Source organism: Procambarus clarkii, chromosome 78, assembly GCF_040958095.1.
Source record: "Procambarus clarkii isolate CNS0578487 chromosome 78, FALCON_Pclarkii_2.0, whole genome shotgun sequence".
NCBI classification, from domain to species: Eukaryota; Metazoa; Arthropoda; class Malacostraca; order Decapoda; family Cambaridae; genus Procambarus; species Procambarus clarkii.
In genome coordinates this window covers 20,640,164-20,659,353 of record NC_091227.1, presented here as the reverse complement: position 1 = coordinate 20,659,353, position 19,190 = coordinate 20,640,164, and the positions used below count along the sequence as shown (strand labels likewise).

At 39.6% G+C, this 19,190-nt stretch overlaps 1 protein-coding gene across 3 annotated transcripts in view; it reads right to left on the bottom strand.

The window, feature by feature from the left end:
• Positions 1–6,935, bottom strand: part of LOC123745908 (uncharacterized) — a 79,809-nt gene extending 72,874 nt beyond the window's left edge. For all 3 annotated transcript variants that reach the window (XR_011224990.1, XR_011224991.1, XM_069314184.1), the window contains exon 1: positions 6,491–6,935. Coding sequence is in view for 1 of the 3 variants with exons in the window: in XM_069314184.1 (XP_069170285.1) it covers positions 6,491–6,590 (100 nt within the window). In the remaining 2 variants the exon portion in view is untranslated. The remainder of the gene's footprint in view (positions 1–6,490) is intronic.
• Between the last annotated feature and the right edge of the window lie 12,255 nt (positions 6,936–19,190).

The window sequence follows — 19,190 nt, the reverse complement described above, 5'->3', positions numbered from 1 at the left end:
ATTATTATTATTTGCATTATTATGATGATCAGTACTTTATTACTACTACTACTACTATGACTTTCTATTTGTTATTATTCGATACTGAGTTTCGTCGTATTTGTGTATTGCTTATTGAATATTGTCGTGTTTGTGTATGCTGCCTACAGCTTCGTACTGTAGTGTTCACGAAAAGGTTATTTTGATACTTCAAAACATTACTAGATCTGCAAATAAAAGTTCTGATTTCAAATTATCTTATGGTGTCTTATCCCCGTGTCTGCTCATTTGCATAGGAATCTTTTATCTCTGTTTATCTCCATGTAATTAAAGATTTCTAGTATTAGAAGTTCTGCAACCGTTCTACTCGCTACTGTCCTTTAATACAAGTGATGAAACTCTCTTTGTTATGTGCACTGTTATGGTATTCTACTGTTCACTGGCAGGTTTTAGAAGACAGCTAACACTACTTTCTGCCACCAACCACCTCTTTCGTCGTAATATTCCTAAAATGACGTACCTGAAGTTATTTGTGTGTATTTGTGGAGTGCATATGTGTGTGTGTGTATTACGAGAATATGTATACACTTTCGTGTGCGGCCGCGAATACACATATTTGCAGCATACCCCCACATTCCATCTATTACCAGCTCCACAAGGCTGGCTAGCTACCCCCCGTTCTATTTACCAACCATGTATCGTTTACGAATGATATACGACGCTCTTTGTGCCACAAAGCTTTCAAAACAACAGTTATGCACGACGATAATATTCCTACTTGTGGGGTCACTGTTTACCGACTCTTAACGACTTTATGAAGAGAAGTAATGATTACTCATATTTTGTAGTCAATTTCTCAAGTGCTTTTAAATATTTAAACACTCCTCAATAGCTTGGAATTTACAATGGTTCTGCTTTGTAGTTTCAAGCAATTATAAACATCAGTGTGATTAAGAGTAAATGGGACACGGTGGACAACACGCTAATTGAACCCGGTGATATGAGAGAGGTAACCAAGAAATAGGTGAATCTGAGTGCCAGTGTGAGCCTTCCACACCTGCAAGTTGGTCGTGGAAGACGACCTTCAACACTACCTGGTCTACTACCACCATCCACCCATACCCACCCTCAACGCACACTCTCACGCTGCGTCTATGACGTTTCAGAGGACCACATCCCTCTCTTCCAAGCATTTTAGATGTTTTTGCTGAGGGCTGCTGGCAATGCTGCTGCCCCCAGATAGAGACAGAAAAACATAGACACACAAAGAGAGAGATGAGAGAGAGATAGACAGACACAGCCATTAGACAGACAAAGACAAACGGTGACCAGAGAAATTTTAGCTTCATTTATACATTACTAAGAGGCAAGTTTTGATAATGACGATGACAAAGCCAGGCAGAAAGACAGTGAGACAGACAAGACATATACTGCAATAGACAGCACAGAAAAAGACAGAAATAAAGATAGACAAAGGCAGAGAGACAGACATATACAGTGACAGATGGACATAAGCCAGAAAACAAACAGACAAACATAAGACAGAAAACAGACAGACGAACATAAGATAAAAAGCAGAGACAGACAGACACAAGACAGAAAAAAGACAGACGGACAAAAGACATAAAGCAGAGACGGACAGAGACAGGTATACACCGAGAGACAGACACATAAATACAGAGAAAGATACCCAAGACATACAAATAGACCGAGAACCAGACCACACACACACACACACACACACATTCAGGATCGTTAATAAGAAGGCATTTAGATCTCTGTACAGTGAGACTAGTCTTAAAGAGTATGCCGCCCCACATAAGATAACTCGAAAGGGTTTAAAAGTTTACAACGAAGCTCATCCTAGAATTGCGAGGACTCTTATTGGGCATATTGTGTATCAGAGCCGATTCGACAAGATGGCGTCTGGCATCTACTCTTCGCAAACGCCGTCTTGTCGAATCAGCTCTGGCAAACAGCATGCCCAACATGAGCCATAGGCTTTGTTGAGGGTGACTTCTCTTTCACAGTACATACTTAAAACTTATTTAACCTTCTTGACGAACGTGATCTGACTTAGTTTTGCTCTCTCTAGACTCTCTTTCCTGTCTATCTCTTTCGTTACTAGAATTTTTTCCTCTTCGCCATTAGGCTTCTTGCTGTTTTCTTTTCTTTTATTTTTACCTTCTTATTTTTCTAAGGTCTTATTTATACCCTTTTTCTTATTCTCCTTCCGTTTTCGTTCCCTTACTTCTAACCTTAACTTTACTTGACTTGATTCTTTATATTATTACGATTTCTCTTTTCTTACCTTTTTCTTATTCTTTCCTCTCATCCTATTTTTCTTTCATCCTATTCTTATCTTCACCTTTCTTTTTCATTCATCCCACTCTCATTCCTCACAGTATTTGTCTCTTTCACTCTCTTTTCATTACACGACTTGATAGTGGTTCAGGATGGACCGAAAGGGGGTCGTTACTTCATTTATGATGTGAGGTTTGGATATCACTCATATTTTCAGCCACGTAATTGTGAACTCATCGTCTTCATCATATGGAACTTTCCTATAATGATACACCATAAGGAACTTTCCCATGATGCTACACCATACGAAACTTTCTCACGATGCTACACTATACGGAACTTTCTCATAATGCTACACCATACGGTACTTTCGCATGATGCTACAGCAAACGGAACTTTCCTATAATGCTACACCATACGGAACTCTCGCATGATGCTACACCATACGGTACTTTCCCATGATGCTACACCATACAGAACGTTCCCATAATGCTACACCATAATGAACTTTCCCATAATGCTACACATACGGAACTTTCCCATAATGCTACACATACGGAACTTTCCCATAATGCTACACCATACGGAACTTTCCCATAATGCTACACATACGGAACTTTCCCATAATGCTACACATACGGAACTTTCCCATAATGCTACACCATACTGAACTTCCTCATACGGCTAATCCATATGGAATTTTCCCATTCTGATACACTTTACAGAACTCTTGGAGTTCCTATAAAATAAAGAGAGCTTTTATCCCATATCGGACTGAAATCCTTAAGCATTTATTCCAGCTTGTTTACAAGGAGCTTGTGAAATTATTCTAGATATTTAATCAAACAATTATGAAAACACTGAGGTGTGAGCGGATCCGCCTAATAGGGAAAAATGGACGCGCAAATCTCAATATACAAGTGCAAGCAAGCACATTAGGCTGCTTACAATCATATATATATATATATATATATATATATATATATATATATATATATATATATATATATATATATATATATATATATATATATATATATATTGAAGACTAGAGTAACATAAATAATATTTGTATTGATATTATTATACATATTTCAACATATTTATTTAATGATAATCGTAATATTGTACAATTTATTAAATACATACAAAAAAAACGTAAATTGTTGTTGCGTATGAGGCTTCCGATTGTGGTCTTGCGTCATAACAATCTTAAATGTCTCGGCCTATTATTAAGGCCTATTAAACGTCTCGGCCTATTATTCTCACTTTGATGAGAATAACAGTCATTTTCTATATTTTTTTATGCATAAGCAATTAGAAAACAGTACTACCCCAGAAACAAAACAAAATCGTGTTACATTGTGTTATTGTTCTAAGACATGATCAGCCATACTGTTGTAGTTAGTATGTCTATACTAATCCTTCTCATGGTTTAGTCCTATGATGAACTTGGTGCTCCAAGTTCCTAGGTCACCAGTTCAAAGCCTTTTAAGCGACTTAGGACATCTAGGTTCAAGTTCAAGTACATTTATTGTGACAATAAAATACATCTTAATTAAAAGGATAGAGTAGCTTAGGCTATTTCTATCCCCCTACACCTAGGTTTTGAAGTGCGTGCCATGATACATCTTAGATTTGAACATTTAATTGCTGCAATCTCATGAATTGTGAAAATTACTACCCTGATACATAGACTGCGTGAACAACCAGTCTTTAATGACAATGCAGGAATAATGCTAAATGAAAAGCATTCTCGAATCAGTGGGTTTTATAACAAAATTGCAGACTAAGGAGCTGGGAGACCGAACTTATTTTGTTAGAGCAAATTGTAGTCTAAATAAAACAAATCAAATATCTAATAACGAAAGTTCAGTAAATTTGCAATGATTAAAAAACTATGCAGTAGTAGTAATTGGTGGAATGGGTTCGGTTAGGTCGATTTTACTGTAATAAAAAATCCAAATAAAGCCATTTACACACAGAAATCACAATACCGTGATGCATCAAATGAATAAATCCACAAGGGCCGTGACGGGGATTCGAACCTACGTCTGGATTTCTACGTCTCGAACCTATGGATTTGTTCAAATAAAGCCAAATTTCAAACATAATATGATTTTGAGTTATTCGTTACCAAGATCACTCAAGCAGAATAGTATACTGTAGTTTAGAGTTGGGATTAAAGCACATCAACCTTTGGAGGGATATGAAGACTACCACAATAGCTCACTCACCAACCACCAACTAAATTTTTGCTATGAAGATAGTCCGAGTGTAAGACACCAACCCATCGTCCTGTTTAGATATTACTTTTCGTAACTATGTACACCATGGTAAAAATATTGACGTAAAAGGCAATTAGATAGTAGAATTTGGTAACATTCACTTTACAGTCCGAAAAAATAAAGGTAAAAACAAACTTAAATATTCCTAGGGCCTAGTATAGCACATATGTGTACTATATTAGGCCTCAGCATGTATTAGTAATGGGAAGGTTAGATTAGGTTAGTTTAGGTTGTCTTTTTTCAACATTAATGCAAAATCTTTTCCGGTTTGTCTATATTCAATAGTAATGCTTTCTATTTTCTGATTGACCATTAGATCATATAAGTACTATGGTTCTCATCGTTTGTATAAGTACTAACTAAACAAGAGGAAGGGATGAAAATACACTCTCGGTGTACATACATCGAGAAGCCGAATACAACACCTACCGGTGGCTATATCTGCCAGGAATAACACTAGCAATGGAAACGATAATTAAGGCGGCCACACAGATAGAAATTGAAATTGAAAGAAATTTATTGAGGTAAAATACGCACAAAGGGATGAGGTAGCTCAAGCTATTCTCACCCCGTTCAGTACATCGTGTTAATACATACATATAAATACATCACAAACAATAAACATATTACCAAACATTCTGAGAGATAAACATCTACATTTCCTCCTTTACACAAATGTAGATGTTTATCTCTCAGAATGTTTGGTAATATGTTTATTGTTTGTGATGTGTTTATATGTATGTATTAACACGATTGTTGACCAAACCACACACTAGAACCTGAATGACGACAACATTCACAATCGACTTGAGAATGGTCCAGGACGGACCGAAACGTCGTCGTCCCTTCACTTTCTAGTGTGTGGTTTGATCAACATATTTCAGCCACGTTATTGTGACTCCTCGTCTGCACACAGATTGTATTAGTGATATCAATTGACTTGTGCAGCTTCGCCCCCACTTGTATGGACCAAGAGCAACACGAGGGGACGCAGGACCTATAATGTACTCTATGTACCGTATTCCTCTTACTAATCACATGTTCCTTGCAATCGACCGCGCCGTAAAAATTGCAGTGGTTTATGGAAATATAAAGAAAAAAGTTGATGTTTCATGTGCCTAATCCCCAACCACTTGGGGCTGAACGGTAGGGCGACGGTCTGGCGTCCTGCAGGTCGGCGTTCAATCCCCGACCGTCCACAAGCGGTTGGGCACCATTCCTTACCCCTCCGTCCCATCCCAAATCCTTATCCTGACCCTTTCCAAGTGCTATATAGTCGTAATGGCTTGGCGCTTTCCCCTGATTGTTCCCCCCTCCCCTTCATGAGCCTAATGATTATATCGGCTCCGGAACAGGCCTGGAACCAGATTCACGAAGCAGTTACGCAAGCACTTACGAACCTGTACATCTTTCCTCAATCGTTGACGGCTTTGGTTACATTCATTAAATAGTTTACAAGCATGAAAACTACCCAATCAACTGTTATTATTGTTATAAACAGCCTCCTGGTGCTTCGGAGCTCATTAACTGTTTAATAATTGTAAACAAAGCTGCCAAAGATTGAGAACAGATGGACAGGCTCGTATGTGCTTGCGTAACTGCTTCGTGAATCTGGCGTGCTACACCCCCCCCCCTCCCCCTACATATTTTGACCCCTTTTTAAGTTAGGCTAAACCACCCCATTTTGTACGGAGGGAAGGAATTATCAGGGAAAAGCGCTAAGCCATTACGACTATATAGCACTGGGAAGGGTTCAGGATAAGGATTTAGGAAGGGACGGAGGGGAAAGGAATGGTGCCCAACCACTTGGACGGTCGGGGATTGAACGTCGACCTGCATGAAGCGAGACCGTCGCTCTACCGTCCAGCACCAAGTGGTTAGACCCCCATTTTGTAGGGAGAACTGGCTGGAGAAGTTACCTTGAGCGAGTAGGAGGGCTGGGAGGTGGTAGAGCAAGAGGAACACCGCCGCCCTGCTACACATTCCACAGGTCTGCTGTCCTCTTGGTGGCGCCGGCATGCTGTCCCCTGCCTCTTACACTCTCAACGTCTTAACTGCGCTTCTGAGAATCATGGTAGTTACGCGTCTCGCTCGCTCACATCACAGAGGGGGAAGTGAGTCAGGTATTATATGATGATTCACAAGGATTCTCTTCAATCAGAAGGTCATCTTATCAATTTAACTTTGGGACAGTTTGTAACTTTTCCAGGCACCGAAACGTTCTCCGAAAGCTAAACTGCAATTCTGTATTCAACAATATTTAGTACCTTAAGCCACAATTTATATCATTTGTATGGATATTTCTGCGATATTTGTCTTTAATTTAGAGCGTGGTGAGGGAGCGTAGGTCTGCACGTGACGACGTCTACACGTGCACTGACGGATCCAACTTTCCCGCCCGGCGAGGCTGGCGGGGCGAGGCGCAGCTGGCGCCATCTACACTCCCGCCACGGAACTATTCTCCTTTTGTTAGCTTAGGTATACGCAGCAATGTGCTGCTAACCTATTCTTTATAAAAGATTACACAGTGTACATAAAGAAAAAACTAGCTAAAGTTGATCCCAGTCACGGAACTACCTCTAAGTTCACGCTCGTAGTCCCAACACCTTAATCACCCCATTCACCTCTGACTCACTCTGAAGACGTGACGGCATTACTCAAGTTTCTGTTCAACAAGATGACAACCATACATATGTTGCTGACGTCTCGGTGTGGGTTTAAGAAGGGAGTAAAATATCAGAACTGTTTTTTTCTTTAGACACGCATTTTTGTCAAAATAAATGCAGAACAAGCATGTTCTTCGGTCTATCTACTCCTATTAGATTTTATAACATGTTTTCTGGCGATTAATGAACTGGCAGTTCATGTTCAAATACATTTTTCTTGAGTTTCAGAACCCACAAGTCACTACATATACAGTTCGATTACCATACTCATAATAAATTCATTACATACACCATCACATCCCTCTGCCTGCTCCCGCTCTATGTGTGAAGGCAATATAATTTTCTCGTGACTTATCGCTCTTTACTTTCAAAGTTTATATCTAAAAGTGCATTTCTTTACTATGGTCGAAGCGTATTTTAATGCATTATGTGCTGTAGGCACTTCAACCGCTTTCCATTCATAATAAATTTGCTTTGTTAAACGAACGCTGGTTCACTGTCTGATTAAGTTTATCCCTTCAAGTTCAAGTATGTTTATTGAGACAAGAAAGAAATACATCTCAAAGGGATAGAGTAGCTTAGGCTATTTCTACCCCCTTCCACCGCCGCCCACTGGATAGGGGTGTCACCCTTCTACCGTCACCCACTATAGATGGGTGTGATTGTAGCCCATCCCCCCGCTATCCCTGGATGGGTGTGGAATGAACTACATGCAAATTTTAACCAAATTTAAATAGTTCATCATCCATGTAAATTGATTAGCTTAAAAAACTCTGTGGACCAGTGCCTGAACGCTTTGTGAGTCTTCTGCCACAGCTCGCACGATGGATAGGAGGCTTTAATATACTGCTGAAACTAAATTAACTAAAACTTAGTAAACTGTTGAGGTATATGTTAACAAACTCTGGAACTAGTTCGTTGATACTCAACTTGCTTAATTAAACGACTATTTTAGTTCAGTTCCTGGGCACATTATATTAATTGTGTAACTGTAATCTTCCCAACACAGCTCATAGGATGGGTATGGTATGGTATCCATATTAACTTATCTATAATATATCTGTATAATATAAACTTATCTATTACGTTGTTAATAACTTAACAACGTCATTAAAACACCTAACCTATGACTAAATATTAAGCAAACTCAATAATATTCATATTAATTTGTATCATTTTGCAGACGATGAATCACAATAACGTGGCTCAAGATATAATGGCAAAGATGAAGAGACGACGACGTTTCGGTCCGTCCTGGACCACAATCGACTTGATAATGGTCCAGAACGGACCGAAACGTCGTTGTCTCTTCAGCTGTGTGGTTTGGTCATCATTGTATCATTTTAGTGGTGTGAACGCTTGAGAGGGCGAGCTCCACACAAATATTGAACATCAGTGATCAGAGGTATCTGTAAATTCTTGAATTTGTTCATATTCAATCGTAAAGATAAGCGAATAGTTTTGACTCAGGTTTACATTTGCTCAAATCTACATCCGAAGATGGTGTAAACGTTCAAAGATATTTATAGCCGAATCTATGCCTAGCAGTAGTATCATACTAGGCATCTGTTGAGTCAATGAAACGCACTTAATTGCCACCCATCACTTCAAACATCTTACACCTGTGCTGAAACTGTCACTCATAACTCTAAACACCAGGCACCTGTACTCAAACTCTCACATCCGTCACATTAATGATACCTAGTGCTAGTTATAAAGTATTGTTTAAGTCGGGCAAAACTAAGCGTATGGTAGATCATAAAACAAAAGCGTAAGAATGCATTACAGTGGCGATGTATTCTAGTAGTAATCCAGGATCAACTGATATAGACAGCTTTGCAATATCAAGTTTAGAAACTGCTTTAGACAGAGAGGTGCCACAAACTATCATTAGCTGGAGTGCGTGTACGTCGCCTGATCTCTTTCTTAAAAACTACTCTTGAAAATATTTGATATCCGAGTTATTCTATTGCAGAGCTTCATACAAGATGAATTAGCATGTAAAGAGATGACGCTTCAAATCAGCGAGTGGCATGGAAAATAGTTTTATTCTGTAGCGTGTGTATATGTGTGTGTGTGGGGGGGGGGGTTACTGTATGTACAGCATACATATATGTGTGTTTATAGTCATTTACCTGTCCTCAGGCTAGGCTCGTCCAACTAGCGGTTGACTCCCCTATAACTCATTCATCAATTTTAACGGACTGCGTATTCAAAATTTGTATTTTCTCAAATATTAATTAATATTATTATATCCTAGGCTGTGTTGAATAATTAGCCCAAAGTTAGGTTAGTTTAGATGGTTAGGTTCTGTTGGCATTTCCACTGTTTATGAATGAAAAGGGTTTACACACAAACGATGTAAGTATTTTTTTCAAGCAGTGATTCGTTTACGTCCTCTGCTTGAATCGCACCTCCATATATGATTTATTTTGCATTGCCCACTTTTATTTTGCTTTTGCCATATTTTGGGTTGTTAAACTGCCAATACAAACGATTTTGGGAGGTTCTTGTTTCCAAATGCGCTGTATTTTCAGCTTTTTCTGTTTTATATAATTTTTGTTATACATTACCTCTTTAAAATAACTCCTTTACCTATTTTTTTCCTCTCTCATACCATGGATCTTCTTCAATAGCTTATGTGTTTAGGCATTCTATTATCCTCTCCGTTCACCTTTTTTATTTATTTTTATCTCTTATCGCAGATAGAATACCAAGAGCTGGTGAAATTTCCTCATCATTATGACTCTCGTCTGTAATCTATCACAAGCTCTTGCCGCTCCTGGCTCTTGTGTATATCCTGTAGTTCCTGGCTTTATAACTTAAGACAGCAAAAGAGTGTCAAGAGTTTGCCAATATTGACCTCAACATGCGTGTAACAATCGTAGATATAAGTGCTTTCTCTCTCTCCTTCAGCGCGGCACAATATTTTTATATTCAATAATAAAAGATTAATATCACGCAAAAGGTCTGACAAAGCTTTAATATTAGTTCATGTCATGTGTAGCTGTTGTATTTTGAAGTGCGCAAGGGTGGAACTGAAGAACGTGAGCGTGTGTCTGTCTGTTCTTATAACTGCATGTGTAAGTGTTTCTGAGTTTCTGAAGATTTTACAAGTCAACTCGAACAATCAGCGGGCGAGGCTTGGCTGATCGCAAGCGTCGGTGGAGCGGTTAACCCGTATCCAAGGCTGCCGTCAACAACACACCAACCGTGCGAAATTCGCAATCATTTTATGAATTCATTATTCAAGCGGGAAATTGTTTCACAATGTAACAACACCTTACCATGATAATATTTTCTGCTTTAATATTGACTCTACTTCTACTTCTACTTTTTCTACACGAACTGGTTGGTCGTGCTTTTGTCATTTTCTTATTTATATTTTTTTTCCTTCAATTAACCTAACATAATCTAAGTAATAACTAAAGAAAGGAAGCAGAGATAGGGAAAATGGGAATGGAGACAAGCGCAGAAATAGAGGAGGTAAACAATGATGCAGACATGAAAAATAGGGGGTAGAGACAGAAAAAGGGAGCATTGACAAAGAGAAGAGAGATGGAAACATAATTATGCAGAGAGAATGGGACAGAGACAGAAAATGGAAGCAAAGACTGAGAGTGGGATGGCAATAGAGAAAAAGGAAATAGATTCATAAACGAAATAAGGGATAATATGAGGAAGAGTGAAGGGTAAAAGGAGACCATTACCATGGATGAGAAGGACATGACAATGAAAGAACTGAAAAAATATGGTTGCTGGGAAGGTCTATAACTTCACGAAATAGGAAAAAAGAAGATAAAAGAGAAATATAGGAAAAGGATAACAATATGTGGTGGCAGAAGGCAGCAAGGATAACGAGGAGCAAAAAAAAAAAAAACGGAGTTACAGAAACGTTGCCTGTGGTGGAGATGGTTCCCCGGCCTCCTATATCGCAGCTTATCCATTCACAGTTGTTGTTTCAGGCTTTAAGCCTGTGATAGACTACATGTCTCTGCAGATACAGGTATTTCAACAATAACTCTCAAGGTCACAGTAATGTCAAATAGGAGCAGGCGTGCGTTGAATAGCAGATATATAGTCCATGCAGCTTGAACTATAACTCACAGGTATGTTGCAGGTGGGGTTTTTGCAACAATCAGATCCAATGTTATTGCTGGAAATCCTATTATGTGAGCGCGTGCCCGTCCTGAAAGGGTTTACTCCACACGAGATAGTTTTCATTAGGAAAGATTCCACTGTGTATGACTTATCCGAGGTTACCGGTCGTAGCCTGACAAATCGTATGATTCTGCATTATATTTTTCATTGTATAAGGCAATGTTGTTCTGTAAGAACTTACGTTGTTTATGTAAGGATGTTCAAGATGGTGGTCTTTGCCTTATGACAAATTAAAAGAAATCTCCAAATGGAATAATAATTTGAAATGATTAGTTTCTTTTATGTCATTCATATCCCCCCATCACATACATACACACACACATATTCGTACACATGCACACCAAAATCATACACACACGCGATGCTGACTTGTCTCATGTTTTATGGTCAACGTTTCGTCCACGTTCCTTACTTAACTGATAACACCTTCATGCACGTATGAATAAATCTTCCAGAGATATACGCATCTCGCTTTGGAATCCGTTGATATATTATAAGTCGACATGGGATTCAGTTTTTTTTAATAAGAATTACATGGAACTGGTAGACAGTCGGTGCCAGCCTGTTTTTGCCTATATTTATGTGAAATGAGTTAATTATGAAATGAGAATTGCCATTGGCAATGATTTTATAGCCAATGCCAATTATATATAATATATATATATTTATTTATATACGAAAATTCCGAACGTTTTCGTTTCTCAACACATTATCCAGGAATATAAACAGAAAAAAACATGGGTTTTAGATTATATACTCCACTACTCCTGAGTAGATAAAGATCTATAAAGAAAAACATGGAATAATGGAAGTGACATGATTAAACATTAGTGCAGTATGTATTTAGAAATCTTGTTATCATAAAAACATTCATTAACAATTTCCCATACAATTGCGATGGTTGTGACTATAGAATTCAAAGTAAAGATTGTGTAAACATCCTGACTAGAGAATAATAACATACAAATATAGTATAAGGACAGGTCAAGAGGCCAATGCATACTTGTTCACTTAAGAGATTGTAATCATTGAACTGACTAGACTAATTTATGTAACATTGTTAAGTGTAAATCAGTTAGTGAAAGAAATATTATTGAATCAATTTATAAAAAGTAGTGAATTAGATAACATTAACTTAAGCCCAGGATTATATAAATTAGATAGCTTTATAATTAGTAAGATCTGTAATAAGTATACAATTAGGTAAAGAATAATTGCATGTGTAGTACTTTCCAAAAATTGGGTAATTGCCTATCCCCATTTAATCCTGTCTCTTCTATTATTCAATATTTTTGTTTATGGAGCTGTAGTAAAATGTTGTATCTATCGTACCTGGCTGGAGTTATTGTTGTACCTGACAGGTGCTCGCTTGACTGTTATTGTTGTACCTACCTGACAGGTGCTCGCTTGACTGTTATTGTTGTGGTGAGCGGCAGATCAGCTGAGACTCACATGTTTTCAGGTTGGTGTAATACACTCTCTTATTTTCTGTGTGTTTTAGCTTTAGATGATATGCAGTTTGCTTGTCGTTATAATGAACTGAAAGTGCTTAAACTGTATATATGTATTGTGTATTATATGGCTTGGTATTATTGCAGGATGTAACTGTGCTGAAATTATTTCTTCAATAAAGCCACAAGTCTGGTAAAACGTCTGATTACCTCAGGATCATTATCTACTCAGGTGTAGACATAAATAAGTAATTTGGAAACCAAGCAAAGATTCTACCACGGGTTAGGAAGGCATCTAAGCTTCTAACCAATTTTATACGCTTCCAGGTCTTCAGTTGACTTGAGGCAAGTGGCTTTTGCAAATAATGCTTTTGATTATTTTTTTTACGTTATCGTTATCAGATACAAATGTTATAATGCGCAAATATTATTTTGAAAGATATACGACTTAATTTACGTCACTTTTGTAATAAATTCAACGAAATTATGATTTTCCCGACCTGCTCCCCCACCGGATAAACAAACCACCCCAAGAGAATATATACTTGGCCATATATCACCCGCTGTTACCAGAACCATAATCGACATAGCGCCAAAAATTGGAGAAATATTATTTGTAGGTAATAACAGTTACTCATGGCTGAATAACGTTTACGATATATGTTTGGTTCTTGTTTCTAATTATGGCGTCGTTGGTTCATGTGGCGTCCTCTTAAGGTGACATTTTGGTTCCTGTGGCGTCCTCTTAAGGTGACATTTTGGTTCCTGTGGCGTCCTCTTTAGGTTACATTTTGGTTCCTGTGGCGTCCTCTTAAGGTTACATTTTGGTTCCTGTGGCGTCCTCTTAAGGTTACATTTTGGCTCCTGTGGCGTCCTCCAGGGTGACATTTTGGTTCCTGTGGCGTCCTCCAGGGTGACATGTTGGTTCTTGTGGCGTCCTCTAGGATAGGGTTGCCATATCTGAACAGTCAGAATCCAGGAGACCTCCGCTAAAAGGCACCACGACTCTCCGTGGTGACTTATCCATATATGAACTGCACGGTGTGTGCCATAGTCACGCACTCAATACATTAAAGGTCAAGGGATATTATTATTTGGTCGAATTCCATTAGCATGTACGCAAAACACCTATGAGAACGCTTTTAGACATCAAATCAACACATCTGAAAAGACAAAGTGTTGACTTGATAATGATCCTGGATGGACCGAAATGTCGTCATTTCTTTTATTTTCCAATTTGTAGGAGTGTTTAATTTACAGCTCCGTTATTGTGAATTACTGTCTGCATATGAAGCTTTATAGTATATATCTTCGAAAGCTGTCTGAAACGTCTGGTCGTAATAGAGGATCGCAAGTGCAGAATACAAACCTGCACTTTTGGGGGGATCCACAAAAGTTCCCTCGTATGTTTTTTATTTTTCTCTGAGGTTATGGGTCCCCATTTGAATCAGAGGTGGTAACCGGCACAATTATAATTCAACTAATTACATGTTTAATTCTACTCAGCCTAAATTTTCATAATATATTATTTCGTCTAATGCACGCTAGTCATGTGCTGTGCCAGCTAAGTTGGTCTGTGATTTCAAGACTTATGTAGACTATAACCATTTTAATCGAGCTAACATGGAAACTAGTTCGCTGGGCGTCATTCAAGTGGCTTTCACCTGACTTAGAAAATCGTATTTTTTTCCAAGCCTACTCTTCGGTTATACTATATTTCACAGATTTTTTATATATTCACGTATCGTATCTACATAATATACTATGTACATACTAGCACGGGTTCACTATAGCCTGTGTTACATGGAAATCTTGTTCCGAGTAGCAGATTCTCAAACAATAACATATATTTGCGTATATAGGCTTCATGACGTTGCATGCGTGCCCAGGAGACTAGTATTAATGTAGGCCAAACGCCACCTCTTCTGACATATATGTATATAACTTTCGTTATAACGTTTGCGGCAACGCTATGGACGACCAAGGCGACCCATGTCCTGCTATCAGACCTTTACGAGCCCCGGGCATAGCATGACCTTTGTTCTTCACTCAAAAATGTATATTGTGCAGGGAAATGTGTCAACTGTGAGTCTTTATGCTGCGTAGTATGTCTTCTTGTAATTGAGTCCAATCATGGCTAAGCTAGTTATGAATTATTGATATATATTTAAGTATTATTTTTTAATTATAGTTTAATTTAAGAGCCTAGCTTTTTCCATTCGAGATCTTGTTCTTAATTTGTGTTCCAACAACGTTTATTTAATATACGCTCATCTGTAAACATCCTTTAGACTACTAGGAATGTCATTCTTTGAGTGGAGAATCTCCGCGTTTAGTTTAAACTTTACTGTGAGTAGATTCTATCGAGATAGGCTTTATCGAAAGTAAGACAATAACAATTGAACAGCTACACAGTGTTAACTGTTTATAATAGTAAATGAAGACGAAGTACGCGTGCAGTGCTTCAGAAAACGTGAGGGATTATATATATTTTTTATATTACCAGTTAGGCAAGTTGAGTTACAATACTGAAGCTTCTCCGATTCTCTTCCATAGCGTTCTTGTGATGTTGCTATAGCTTTGAGAAGCTATAACAACATAAAATTGTAGCTTTGAGAATAGCTATAAAGATTATAGGCGTTATAGACGTGTTTGACTGTTGTCCCTTCTATATCTGCCTTGGTAGCCTATCGTGTGATAAAAGGGAGTGGAGATTGTCATTGGGATTGTAATTGAGATTGTAATGTTCTAGTTTCCACCTACCAGCTACAAATTTGCAAGTGCTAATGTTATCCTGAGCATGATTGAGTGAGACACACACGCATACTCTCTCTAGGTGTTGTGTGTGTGTGTGTGTGTTTTACTAGGTGAGCACACACACACACACGGGAAAATCGTTGTTGCCCGCGCTACCTCAGCAAATACAAAGATCAACCATGACATGTATACCACATACTCCCTTGCTCTGCATACACTATTTGCAATATCAAGCACATCCTTCTGTTTCTCACATACACACACACTGTGTGTATGGAATTTGATATTACCGTGCAGTAATAGGTACATGGGTATTAGCTGCTACGGGCTTCATTATAAGGATGTGTGTATGAGAGAAAGCAATATGTAGTCGATATAAAAGAGGGAAATAGGCTGGGATTCAGTACATTAGACAGCCGACGGGTATAAAGGCGGGTTCCACGAGCTAAAAGCTCGATCCTACTGGCATAAATAGGAAAACACACTCACATATACACATTCAGGATCTAGGGTTCCATCCCCGCGAAACTTCAAAAGCGTTTGGACAACGTTTCCTTTCACCTGATAACTGTTCGGTTAGCAATAGATACCTGGGAGTATAGGCAGCTGTTGTGGATTGCATCTAGTGGTCAACAACTGGCCTAGATAATATGATAATTCTGATATTGCAGAAGTTTTATTTAGTTGTGGCTTGCGTCAGGCGTTCGTGCTCCAGGGTTGGCAAGGTGACGCTTGTCAACACTGGCGGTGGGAGGGGGGGGGGGGTGAAGGAACAGGAGCCAGGGTGTAATGGGGTGATGGAATATGAGGAGAGTGAGGGAGGAGAAGAGAGAAAGATAAGGAAAACACCATATGAAGAGGGGAAGGGGGGTATAAAAGGGGTAGAATTAACGAATAATTAACGAGGAGAGGGGTAATGGAAACCAGTTATAGTGACATTTAACATGTTGACCAGACCACACACTAGAAGGTGAAGGGACAACGACGTTTCGGTCCGTCCTGGACCATTCTCAATCAACTTGAGAATGGTCCAGGACGGACCGAAACGTGTCGTCCCTTCACCTTCTAGTGTGTTGTCTGGTCAATATACTTCAGCCACGTTATTGTGGCTCATCGGCCGACATTTAACATGTTTGGCCCCATTCCACCACCGCCGACGCGATGGGTACGGGTTGTATAATAAAGAAAGAATGGTTAAGAGCGTTAGCTCCCGTGTAGCAGTGACCTTAACATTGCTACTGGTGTCATTCTGAGAACATTCTTCCTCTGGCGTCAGTTCCACGTACGCGTTACAATTACGTCACTCTTAATAGTAGTACCACTCGAGGGGTCATTGGCATGATCTTATATATATTTTACGTTTATGGGTGATGTTATAAAGAGGCTGTTCTGATCCACCTTATCCATTCCCTTCAGTATCTTGTATGTTGTGATCATGTCACCTCTCTTCGGTCGTCCAGGGTCGTGAGATCTAGTTTCATTAGTCTATCCTTATAACTAAACCTTCTTAGCTAAATCACCAATTACATACACACAAAGAAATCACATTTGCGTGATATATATATCGATGAGAAAATCAATGGGAGTTTTTTAATCGCTGGTTGGAAACACTAATGTTGTTGCGAACCTCTGTACTTTTCCAATTTTGACTTTATGCTTCAGAAGGTGCGAATTCCATACCGGTGCGTCGTGTTCCAGTACTGGTCAAATATTGTGTATATTGCCTTGAAAGGAGTCCTGATTCCGCCAGAATTCCCCCTTGTCTCCTCAACCTGATTATATGATCTCTTACTCCTGTTTCTTTGTGTTCTATAGGCAGTGCCCTCGGAATAGAAGATAACCCAGCCGTACACAGTGTTATACCCGGATCAGAATTCGCCCGTCTACGAGTCTACCCGTCGAAGTCACCCGTCGACGGCAACTAACTTCAGACCGAGGTGAGGCTCTGTAGGGTTGTTGTTGTTGTTATTGTTTAAGATTCAGCTACTGAGAGCAAAGTTCCAAGTAGCACGGGCTATGGTGAGCCCGTAGTGGCTCACCATAGCCCGTAGTGGGCTCTGTAGGGTTGTTGTTGTTATAGATTCAGCAACTTGGAACATGTTCCAAGTAGCACGGGCTATGGTGAGCCCGTAGTGGACTTACCTGGCACTGGAGCGGTGCTGAGTGCTCTGTAGGGGCGACGCTGTGCTTATCTATCAGTGACTCCCGGGGAGTGAGGTCTAGCTCTTTAGGCCCCGCCTTCTTGTACCTGTTGCGTTATAGCTCAACTATTCTGGCGTACAAATTCTTTGTCGAATCTGTCCTTAAAGTGGTTTCAAATTAGTGACGTCAGACGCCTCTACATGACATCCGAATTCAGTTTCTGTACCCATTATTGACTGTAACCTTTACGCCGCCTCCAATGGGTTAGACATGACGTCGATAATAAACTAATTAGACTAACTAGCCACACGGCGAGGTGAACCTAGTACCCGACTCATGGCCAATATTACATGTAAACTCAAATATGCTTGTTAGCCATGATAATATTGTCTTCATTTTCTTTGGCAAATAATAGAGAAAATGTAAAATTTGGGATAACTATTGTGTTTCAGATAAAACTTCGACAGGAATGCTTATAATCTAATAATACCGAATTTTGTTGGGGGGACAGGAAGACAGTGAATATATACATGTTAGACTTATATCGAGGTCGATATACTACTGACCTTCCCAAGGATACAACCCTTCAAGGGGTCTAGTAGCTGAGTGGACAGCGCGCAGGACTCGTAATTCTGTAGTGTTGTCACCTGTGGTGGGTGTTGTCACCTATGACGCAGCATGTATCCGGTCACGTATTGTCACCTGGGACGCAGCATGTATCCGGGTTCGATTCCCGGACCAGGCAGAAACAAATGGGCAAAGTTTCTTTCACCCCTAATGCCCCTTTTACCCGACAGTAAATAGGTACCTGGGAGTTAGACAGCTGTTACGGAGCTGCTTCCTGGGTGTGTATATGTGTGTGTGAAAAAAAAGCATTAGTTAGTAGTTACAGTTGATTGACAGTTGAGAGGCGAGCCGAAAGAGCAGAGCTCAACCCCCGCAAGAACAAATAGGTGAATACAACAAGCTCACGGCTCCCTATTTACTACTGTTAGGTTAACCGGGGGTATTAGGCGACAGGAAATGTTCCCAACCATTTCTCTCCCTCCCGAGATTCGAACCCGAAATTCCCAATTGAGAATCGAGAACGTCACCAACTGACATTTTTCATTGTCGGGGCCGGTCCTGCTAGGTTACACCCCAGCAGAGACGTCCAAAGGTCGACCTTCACTGCCTCAGGCTCTCTGCGTGTCTGCCGTCTGCTACCACTCACGGGAACCTCATCACCTCCCTGAACAGCAAGCTAGAAGACGGGAAACATTATTAATGAGAGGGTAAACTGTTTAAACTTCGCACCTGAATTACAGATGGCGCTGAGGTTCGTCACTCTTATTCAGACACGTGTTGTCACCTGTGACGCAGTGTGTATCCTGTCACGTGTTGTCACCTGTGACGCAGTGTGTATCCTGTCACGTGTTGTCACCTGTGACGCAGTGTGTATC